Below are 11,612 nucleotides of genomic sequence, written 5' to 3'. Positions count from 1 at the left end.
CTGTCTAGGCATACTAGTGATAAAATGATAAATTTGTATTTATTAAAATATCATTTATTGTATATTTTATTATTTGCATGATGTGAAATGTAGTATTCTTAGAAATAGCACCACACGACTACGCGTTAAACGCTATATACAAACGTCTATACATATATATAACTACAGTATAGAGAAGAATAGATATGAGAGGAGAGAAAGAGCTAGACTACTGGAATTGTCCAAGAATAAGAATAGGATAAGAATAAGGCTAAGTTAGAATAGGTTAGGCATAAATTGGTACTGACTGAAATTAAATAGATTCCCAGAACCCTTACGATTGATATTAATAATAGTAACAGCAAAGCATCGCCTTTTACTTTCGAATGCTTGTATTGAATACGAGCCCTATTCCAACCACCTGTGACTTGGGCTTTGCTCTTCGCTGAAGCAGTTGTTGTGGCCTCACAGGGGGTTGATTCTAGTATCGTGGTCAGCGACAACCCTCCAATGAAATTAATAGAATATTAAATTAAGTATTTTGCTAAATTTTTCGACTACGTTGGAGCATTTTTTGGCCGCCATTTTAAATGCACATTGACAAAATTTTAAACACGAGCACTGGACTATTGCCTAATGCTAATAGTTTTTTTGGAGTTAAATGTTGTATGGCGGCCATCTTATTTATTTAAATTTGAAACATTTTTAACTTTCAGTAAAAAGTGGAGACGTCTGATATAAGTATCATTGTTTTTGCCATTGTTGACTTTATCAATTTTCCATCGGGAAGTATACTCTACATCAGCAAGTTAGAACATAATAGCTTCATTTATTGTGTATGTAGTCTACGTAAGTAGTACGAAATTCGTCAGAACAGATCGCAGAGACGTCTTTTAATTGCGAAGGCCAAGATCTGCTTTAGGCCGCTGTGTCAGCATAAGTAATCAAGGAATTAACTTAAGTACTGAATCAAACAGTACATTTTAAAAAGTACTCTAAATAATTGGAAATTATGGAAATAAAGCTATTTTTTCCAAATATAAATTTGGAAAAACTGACATAGTTGACTCAGCCCTGTAGAACCTGTAAAGTGCCCGAAATGGGGATTTGTTTGAAATGACAAATATACGTCACTTTAAACTGGAAAAAATACTTTTATTTCCAAATTGTAGCTATTGCCAAAAACTACGAACTTGATAATTATAAATAGGTTATTATATCATCGACTACGTCACCACTTTACATCACATGTTAATATAGGTACAGCGAATTGAATGAAAAAAATAGCAATATCAATAAGTGGTTCAATAGGGAATAAAATTTAAGACGGTAAACCGAGACCCACAGTATTCTGCTGCGTTTCTTTCACTGACAATGCGAACATTGTTAAATCATCATCATTGGGTCCATTTTAGCTTAACAGTAAATACAAATTATGTATCATCTTTCTTTAAATAGATAACGAAGTTCGAAGCTAGGAGGGTAGCAAGAAACTACATCGCAACACACCTACCTAATTGACAGATTGGTCCTTAAACATTTGTGATGGTTAACCGTCTTGGGCTCCGAGGTCTATTCACGTTGGTTACGGAACCTCTCACATGCACTTGAACAGAACCAGGAGGCATATCAACAGCGGAATGGAGGCTTGCAGCTCTTGAAGTTCTTGGTGAAGGAATATGGACTCTTAAGTCGACTGCGCTGTGAAGACTCGCGGCTCGTGAGGATCTTGGCGTAGATTGAGGAACATCGATTGAAGGTACAAGCGCGGGTAGGTCAGCGGCGGAGCGGGAGCGGCGAGGCGGACTTTCTGGTATGAGAGCCATGCCTCCGACGCTGCCGACGAAAACTGAGTTCTGAAAAAGATGTGCATCTTTAAATTTGAATTGAATTGATATTCAATAATAAATAATATAATCCTGATATCAATCTCAGGATTATATCTCAAGGTCGGCCGACCTCAAGAGGTCGTGGAATTACATCTATTTGCCAAGTTTTATTGAAATCGGTTACCGGAAAGTGCGCGAACCCGAATTCATCCCCTTGTCACTCTTAGAGGTCGAATATTTTCTTTAAATTTAAATGGAACCACTACAGAGGTACCCTCATTCCAACAAAAAAAATCATCAAAATCGGTCCACAAATAGAATTATCGCGTAACATACATAAAAAAATCAGTCTTTGATAATAGAGAATATACAAATACAATTTACATTAATTAGGAACGCAGATAATAACGCATAAAAACGCAAAAATAAATAAAGGTCGTTGTGGTCTAGCGGTCGCATGCTGGTTTCAGAGCAGTGCGGATCGTCCGCGCGAAACACCGGAGCGGAGCAACACGTGCGGCGAAATAATATCATCGGTTCATTACAGTAACGCGGATTGCTCCGTACGGAACACGCTCCGCGTGCATTCCATACAAGCCACGCGTGCGTTCATTGTTAGACTGTCTTGCGTGAATATTCACACTAAGTGAAAATACTCTATTCAGGGCACTGTGGATTCAACTTACGTGGATGGTCCGCAGGCGGACAATCCGTACGGACCGTACGCACAACTTTGAAACCAGCCGTAGAATTGCTTTGCAAGTTGAATAAAATATTATTTAGCTATGGCTATATAATATTGTAAATAATATTTTTTTATACCTCTGATAGTTGTAAGGAATATCTTCGAGTGTTAGATTCTCGATTTGTATCCACAAACTAGGTAAATAACAAAATAGGTGAATGAAATAAAAGGTAGCTTCTCTTGAATAAATAAAAAATATTTTATTTTTCTAAATTGTAAAAGTAAACAACTTAAAACTACACAAATAAATATTAAAAATTGTGACTTGTCAACGTTAACATTTTAAAGTGAAACAATTCCGTTAATAATTCATATTAAAAGAAGAGTGCTCGTAGAATCTAACCATATTAGCAATTTGCAGTCCACACACCAAACCACACGACCAATTTACACGGATGTTAACAAGTGACGTAATTTAGTTATTGGTTTTAAATATAAATTGATCATCTTTAAGCAACTTTTTTTTTCTGTTCAATACGTAAGATAGGTCTCAGAATCAAAAGGCCGTTTAGAGCATATTAGGGGGTCAGGTATATTGTGTAATAGGGTGTATGTAGTAAAAAGTGGTAATTGTGGAAATTTATCAAGCGTAGTTTAGTTAACCGTGTTTCGAGCCCCATAATTCACTACCGGTATCGTTTGTGTTCATTATCACTTAAAAAATTTGAAATCGTATTTTTAATTTAATTGAAATACGTTAATACGTCTATGTTAGATCTCCACCATGAGATCACAGAGACAGTTGTCAGCTAGCGACTTTGTAAATTGTTTGACAATTTTATATAGCAAATTGAACGACGACCCTAGCGATCACAGGAAAAGGAACGCTTATAATAGCTTATTGTTCTTTGGTATACAAATAATAATAAATGCTAGCGACAACTATTACTGTGAACTCATGGTAGAGGCACTGTATATAATGACTGTATTCTGGTCAATAAAAGTACTGTAAGCGCAAGCCACGCCGCGAACGAAGCTAGCTAACTTAGCTTAGCTCCCGTAGTTGCCTGTAGGAGTGCTCGATATATATCGATATTCAAAAAAATATCGATATAGGCCTTCAATATATCGAATTAATCCGATATTATCGTATCATTTGGTATCGATACATTTTATCCGATACATGAAAGATCGTACAAAGCTGAAAGTACCCAATTCAAAATTGTACTTGCAGAAACGAAACACACTTCGAGCACTGATTCGCTGGTCATACATTAGTGTTACGTAGTGATTATGTTCTCATGGGCTATTGCTTGTCTGCAGACGATATTGTTGTGTTGGGAACATGCATAAACTTAGATTGTCAATAATATTGTACGTGTGCGGCTAGCCAATAAGAATATAAGAATAATAAATACATTTGATTGCTCTGTCGAATCTGATGGTTTTACTTATTTACTGTTAGTAAAACTTCCTTTCTTTTATCTTTTGTAATTATTTACGATATATCGAAAATATCGATGTTTTGTACCGGTATATCGCAAAATATCGATACAACATTTCGATGTATCACATCGGAAAAAATATCGATATTTTTTACATGAGCACCACTAGTTGCATGCAAAGCTAAGCTAAAAAAATACGTAGTACGTAGTGATTAAGGACACGTGCGGGGGTGAAGGGCGACATATTTTACATGGCTAGCAGGATCGTTTGGTTAGTTTAGTTAGTTCGGTTAGCTTAGTTCGCGGTGTGAACCGAAGTATGAAAAGGTGCCCCGGCTACGTGAGCTAAGCTCGTTAGCTTAGCTTCGTTCGCAGTGTCGTATGCGCACTATTCTATTCTATCGGCCTTGTCAGTGCGACGTGGACGAGCGGACGAAGTCTGTTCAGTTCCTCGCGGATTGTGATCAGGGTGGATACAGTTATGCATAAAACTGAGAGTTCCCTCTAAGTATCTTAGAACAATTCACTTTTGGTTCTATTTCCGGACCGAACTAACTACAGGCAAAGCGAGTTTATGTGATGTGCAAGCAATAATTTTAATATTTTATGTAATACTTTTGATGTTGATGTTGTGATTTCGGCAATGTGAGCACTGAGTGAGCACTTCTTTGACTCTTAGTGAGGCTTTTAACTTCTATGGTTTTTCGTTTTTTTTTTAATGTTTTATATAATAAGTTAGGTGAATTGTGCAACCAGATTCCTTATTAAGTTTTAAGCTGTTGATCTTCCTTCAAATAAATAAATAAAATTTGAAAGTGGTCTTTGCCGCCTATTTACTAAGTAAAAAGTGGGGTCATGGTAAAAGAAGGTTTAATGTGCACCCTTTCGTGGCGAAAAAACTTTTTAAAGGAGAATTTGTGTCTTTGTTTTCGGAGTTGCAAGAAGATTAAATTTATTTTTGTAATAATGCGGAGATTCCACAAACATGGTCCAAATCCTCTTGAATAACTCTCTCGGTTTCAATTGACGCAGCCATGACGACGACACGGTACCTCACAACCACTCCGCGCGACCGACCGCCGTGCACCGAATGACTACGTAAGAACAGTGCGCGTCCGCACGTGGAGAGGCAGTGCGGATAGCCCTCCGCCACCGCGTCGCACTGAATGTGCTGTATAAATATAATAAATTTTACCATCCGCGACAAACGTCCGCGTAGGTCATCTGAGTCGCACTGTGAAGGCCCATTAATTGCAAAGGTTAGAAAGCAATAACTCTATTTGTGGAACCGGAACACGACTTCAATAAAGCACAATATTCCTTCGACTATTTTATTGTATGAAGCAGAAAAATGACATCTTTTACAAACGTTCTACTTTGCAAATAGGTACTTAAAACTCGAAACGCTATAAAAGTAACTGAAATAAAAAGCTACAAACATCAGCATGCCTGTAATGTCTTCGATAATAAAATCAGCACAGCCTTCTGTCACTAAGCGTATACAGACACGCGACCGATTCATTGCGATCGATATTAGTTTTAACCGACTTCAAAAAAAAGGAGGAGTTTAAGAACCTCCTCCCTTTTTCGACACATTTGCCTGGTTCGATTCCCGGTTGAGACAGGGGATTATTTATAAATATTTGAATGCAGTTCGAATTGTTTTTGAAATCAAAATGAAGTCTTCTTTCAATAAAATTTTCTATCTACGATATTTTAGGTACTTTCCCTCCGTGTGGCATAATCGTGGGACGCCCTGTATTATTGTAATTTAATTTAATTGAATTGCCGCGGAGGCGTACTTCTTATTATACAGAATTTGATCGACCTGCCTATGCTCTTATAGTTGTCCCTAAAACAGGGCTCATGAGTGATATTATTATAATCTTATGTCATAAAAATGTATCGTTGCTTTCGGCTCTTATGAAATCAAGAGAGTCTAATGGTTCTAAAATGTCCTTTATCTTTGTCTCTTATCAATAGTGACTAAATACTTTCCGACGAGAGAAACCATAAAGCATCTTATCGTATCTATGGTTACTTATAACAAGTTTTGGCCTATAACCTCAGTAAATCCCCTTTAGTAAACGGAACATATTGGATCTACTTTGGGTCTCGGAAACATATTAATAGAGTAACGGCATGTGACGGATTGAGGGCATTTTGGTTTAAATAATTATCTTAAGATTTCTGAAGCGAAAACATATTTCTTGTATGAGGTCGCGCTTTCGAGACTAGCTTTCAGGTTCCTATCTAGTTATAGAAACACTATATTTAAGAAAATAGCCTCCTTTACAAAGTCACTCTATCGTGCGTGATCTGCGCGCACAGGATTGCGCGCGCTGCACGCGCAATCGTGCGCGATTACCTGTTTGAAATGTTTTAAGCTAACGTTCTTTCGCGCACGATTGCTCGTGTTCGTTTGTGTTGCAACTGAAAGAGCGTCCGTGTAACGGCTAATAGGGCAGGATTGACCGCGTGAAACTGGCGCGTGTTGGAGGGCGCAATTGCACGCGCGGTTGATGAGCACAATCGCGCGGTCTTTCCCTTTTACTTCCAACGTCTTTACACACACGCTCAATCGCGCACGATCGCTATATCACACGCGATAGAGTGTCTGTGTAAAGCCTGCTAGTATAGAGATTCCTTAAGTTGCATTAGTTTTTATTTATTTAGAAACATTCTCATTGCTAAAGGTCGTGTCTCTGAAAGTTTTCGTGGGTTATGAACAGCACCGGCCCTAGCTCATGTAGTGCCCGTTTGCAATCAATACCTTGGCGCCATGTACTAGCCACGCGATCGAAATGGAATAGATACAATTATATTTTCCTTAGCGGTATTTGGAAGCAATAGCCCGTTTACTTTGCTTGCATTGCGAGCGATACAGGCTCTTTGGAAGGGTCGCGAAAGGCACTCGACGCCTGTTTAAGACCCTGCAACCTTGTGCGACGGCGCCGCCCATCCTGCGCTGAAGATAAAGCCGGCACTGCTTATGAACGATTTATTTTTACTTCTTTGGGGTTACAGTTTCTCTCAGAGCGGTTTGAATGGGAAGACTAGAGAATTACTTAGTCGCACCAGTGCACTACTTTAGCCATCACACATTACCTGTTGAGATTCTCGGTTTGACGATAGAAATAAGGCCAAAGAATCCTTTGATAGCATATCGTTCAGAGTCCGATTTACACTCAAAGTTGTTCTAGGACAAATTTGTTGGTCTACATAGCGTTCGACGCAGCATTCTCTATTCAACACTATTTTAAAGGCGTTTATCTTTTTTCGTTATACCTACATACCGATAAATAGTAAATCCACTTTATAAAAAGTGATCGGCCCTGTCTCCTGTATCTGCAATTGCCCTGACTCCAGAGACATATACCTTTCAGAGTTTGTACAAAAAACCTTATTAACAACTAGTTGACCTTGCTGAGGCAAAGACAAATATAGAAGAACCGGTAAGATGGAATTTTACTTTACTTACTGCTATTTTTAGTTTACTGCGATATTTTACATACCTGTCTCGTCCGATGCGAGAGGTAGCCACAGGGTTGGTAGGCAGGGAACGATGTACCGCAGTCGTACGACATGCAACCCCGCGAAAGAGACGCTCGGTGCTGTTTAACAAGAAAACACATTTAAGCCAAAAACTTTTGTCTTAATTAGTTAAGTTACTTCGTTAAATCTTAAAACAACAATGTAACATACATACAACGCATATACGTTATATTCCACGTATAAATAAACGCGTTAGTGGCCTTTAGGGCAAAAAGAGTATGTGTTTGCGAATTTACACACTGCATCCGATTCAAATTCATTCCGAATCAGGGGCTCTACTCTACTACAGGTATCCAGTATGAAGCTTCATTCGCATCACGCGTCTTTTCATTTGGTCGAGTATTGCTTATTTGGCAGTAATTGTTTCGGACGGATGTCAGACGGAGATCGAGAGTAGACCCCCGGAGACCTACTTCAGATGTCACTTGTACACTTAGTCCGACTTGAATCCGATAAAATACGAATATCGTTTGAACACCTAGAGATAAAATGTTCCCTGTGACATTTCGGACCGTCATTACTCGGATTCCGAACGAATACTAATTGGATGCATAGCGCAAACGCGCTTAATATGAAGTGCCAAGTTTACTATCCCTTAACAGACCCACTTTACGAAACATTGCATATCCGAGCCTGAGTTAGTCTATTCTGGGTTATAATTATAGACAAACAGTGCAACAATAAATAAAAATTAACTATTCTAATGCAACAATATCAAAGTCAAGTGAATTAGTTCATAGAAATACTTGTTTGGCCATTTCAATTATTTCTTAACAAATATTTTCTCGGAACAAGATTGAATAAACTGATATTTAACTACGCAATAAGCTGCTTTGATTGAAATCCCGAGGCTGGGAGTATTGAGTACATTACCCCGAGATGGGTCCGGGAATTCAAACTTTTAATGGTTTGTATTTGAACAAACTTTACGCAAGTCTACTTTTGGCTGCTTTTTTTTCTATATTAATTTGCTTTTAAAGAATACTCTTATACACAGTCACTCTATAGCGCGTGATCAGACGTGTACAGGATTGCGCGCCGGAAAGCCTGCATGCGCAATTGTGCGCGATTATGTTCGAATTTTTTTAAGCTAACGTTCTTTCACGGGCGATTGCTCGTGTTCGTTTGCATTACAACGGAAAAGCGTCCGTGTAAATGTTGGTGTAAACGTGGGCGCATGTTGGCGTGCGCAATCACGCGGTTTTTCCCTTTTCCCTTCCAACGTCCTTACACGCGCGCTCAAACGCGCACGATTGCTGTACCATACGCGATAGAGTGCCTGTGTAAAGCCCGCTAATAAGGAAAGTCCATAAGTTGCATTGCTTTACATTTATTTAGAAGCATTCTTTAATGCTTGAGTGCTCACGACCTAGACAAAAATATCCGTTCCAGCTTGAAAATTAATAACACATGGCTCTGGTCCTTATGCTATGTGTACAAAAATATAAAATAATCTTCTTAAATGCATTAAAAATGAGGTTAACAATAAAATCTTCATTACAAAACTTACAAATACTTACTTGGTCCAAAAATGTTTTTATTTTTTTGAGAGCACGGACTATAAATAATATTTTAGATTACTTGTTTAAAATTTTTTAAACTAACGTTCCTTCGCGCGCGATTGCTCGTGTTCTTTTTGATTACAACGGAAAAGAGGAGCCGTATAAAGGCTAATCGCACAGGATAGACCGCGTAAAACTGGTGCATGTTGGAGTGTGCGACTGCGCGCTTAACTTATGAGTTGCAATTACAATTTTACAATTGCTTTAACACGCGCGACAGAGTGTCTGTGTAAAGCGCGCTATTGTCAAGTGGTGTATGATTATTACCGTGTAAAAAAATTCAAAATGGACCTGTTTCAGGTTTGACTTAAGTTCACACATACATACACTGATTTAGAAAACTATGTCTAAAAAAATACAAAGCGCTGAGATCAGTATTTCATTTGAAATTCAATATATAGATAATCAAATCCGCCTGCTTTTGTTAAACCGTATACGAATAAAAACTGATTTCGATACTAGTCGGCTTACTGTCAAAATTAGAATGAAAAAGACAATTACTAATCATTAGAACGTCATAACATACACTATTCAGACTTACTGGTTAAACATTACCTTGTTTCACAATCTATCGATAAAACTGTCGACAACAGCTACATTACTATATAAAATTTTATTAAAAGTGACAAATATCATTTTACTTCCTGTTCAAAAAGGCAGATTTTACACACTGGTATTTACTAATCTCGCAAATATAATCTCACATTTTTACGTTCTCTGTCATCAATTTGTAGAATTTTGGTTGAAATATACTGTTAATTTGAAATATAACGTTCTCTTTTGTCTTTAAGTAAAGAGAAACCGGAAAATTGGTACGTTTCTTTAATGGTAGGCAGATTTCAAATTTTCGTTGTTGTGACCACAAAACCAAAATTTTTGCAGGGAAATAAAGTTTTATCATATGTTTATGATAAAACCTAAAATATTATTATTAATATCCCTGAAACTAAAATCGTGTTATCTAAGCTTTATTTGCCAAAAATCATACTATTGATGGACGATGCTCAAGATAACAGTCCACTAATAGGCAAACGTTGTTACCTGTAATTGTGATGACCGCATTGCGACCCATTGATGTTAGAACTAAAATCGATCACACAAATACAGTTTTAAACCATTATGGCATCTAGCATCTGGCATAATGATTTTTTACTTAAAAGCACTCCCACGACTTGTATAAATCTATCGATATCTCATTTTACTTAATCGATTCAAGAATATCCGCTGTAGGAAGTAGTAATTCATATACATATTTGTAAAATGTTAACCACATCTATTACTAACACCATAAACGACTTTTGTTTCATGCTGTTTAATAATTCACCGGATTTTACTTTATAATTGTCCAAAATACCACAGTGCCTCAAAACAAAAGTCTTCTACCATTGTGAGCCACCGAGACGTGGTTGAAAGGGCTATGGAAAGGGCTATGCTCGGAGTTTCGTTGCGAGATCGAATCGGTAATGGGCAGGGCACGTTGCTCGCAGAACAGATGGCCAATGGGGCCGAAGAGTTCTCGAGTGGCGACCGCGTACCGGAAGACGGAGGGTGGGCAGACCACCTACAAGGTAGACTGATGATCTCTGCCGTCCATTAACTAAAACGCGGCTAGTGAAATATCCGTTTTAAATAGAAAAAAATAGAGCACAAAATTCTCTTTTAAAACAGTTAAAATTAGTTAACGTATTCGAATTATCGGAACTTACCCTAACGATGCATACCTGAAATATCATTAAACAATTTCAATATACTAAAACTGGGTTATGGTTTTTTAAGACATCTCAAAAAAATATTTTGTCACTTAAGGAAGGTCTTTATGCCAAATTAACGAATCATGTGGCAGTAGAGCGTTTGAGTAGCGTCATATTTTTAATGACACGTTCCTTTTTTAAAACGTATCACAGTGAGAAAAAATATATATTGCTTGCATTTTATCATGAAATATAAGTTATGTAAGAAATTTCCTACGTTATTCAGTACGTAATATAAATCATGATTGTACAAATTTATGAGTAGAATAACAAATGATCTCAGCCAAGTAGACAAAAGTTGATTATAATTTATTCTGTAATTAATGTGGTAACAAATAAATATGTTTAAAAAGGTTTTAACCATTTTATTTTATATGTTTCATAAAATATTTAATTTATTATTAAATTATGAACATTTCCTTTACTAAATGTAACTTAAATAACAAATAATGAATGAATGAACGAAATATTCTTTATTGCACATTATAATTTAAATATCTATGGTGCAACCTAAGAATATCTTCTAATGGAAGTGATTTAGATAAATTATAGTACTCATTAATAAAATAAATAATAAATACATACTAAGATAATATTAAATCCTCAATTCAGAATTTTTGTCCCTGTAGATAAATAGAATTGATATTTCTTTAACCATATTTTGTCTTTTAAGTAATTGTATATTTCTAAAATAAGTTTTGTTGTCTTGATTTATTTTCCTAATAAAAGACTTTAATATTGCGTCAGCGTTCCAAATGTCTTTTTAAATGTCATATATTTCCTTGGTATATAAAACAAATAAAAAA

At 36.8% G+C, this 11,612-nt stretch overlaps 1 protein-coding gene across 1 annotated transcript; it reads right to left on the bottom strand.

The window, feature by feature from the left end:
* Nucleotides 1-1,334: 1,334 nt before the first annotated feature.
* On the bottom strand, nucleotides 1,335-10,117 carry LOC113235880. Its single transcript, XM_026471802.1, has 3 exons — nucleotides 10,097-10,117; nucleotides 7,454-7,552; nucleotides 1,335-1,835 (listed from the first exon to the last, which is right to left on the bottom strand). The coding sequence occupies exons 1-3, from the start codon at nucleotides 10,115-10,117 to the stop codon at nucleotides 1,512-1,514; spliced, it is 444 nt and encodes a 147-aa protein (XP_026327587.1). The 3' UTR covers nucleotides 1,335-1,511.
* Nucleotides 10,118-11,612: the final 1,495 nt, after the last annotated feature.

The sequence above is a fragment of the Hyposmocoma kahamanoa genome, unplaced genomic scaffold (assembly GCF_003589595.1).
Source record: "Hyposmocoma kahamanoa isolate Upper Pololo Valley unplaced genomic scaffold, ASM358959v1 88, whole genome shotgun sequence".
Classification (NCBI taxonomy): Eukaryota; Metazoa; Arthropoda; class Insecta; order Lepidoptera; family Cosmopterigidae; genus Hyposmocoma; species Hyposmocoma kahamanoa.
Note: the sequence above shows the minus strand (reverse complement) of the source record. Positions and strands in the feature narration are given on the sequence as shown.

Excerpts from the sequence above, each read along its gene's own strand:
- LOC113235880 (XM_026471802.1), bottom strand. The coding sequence starts at position 10,117 with ATGCGGTCATCACAATTACAG. Across the intron at positions 7,553-10,096 it reads TGCGGTCATCACAATTACAG|CACCGAGCGTCTCTTTCGCG; the intron begins GTAACAACGTTT and ends CTTGTTAAACAG. Across the intron at positions 1,836-7,453 it reads TCTCGCATCGGACGAGACAG|AACTCAGTTTTCGTCGGCAG; the intron begins GTATGTAAAATA and ends CATCTTTTTCAG.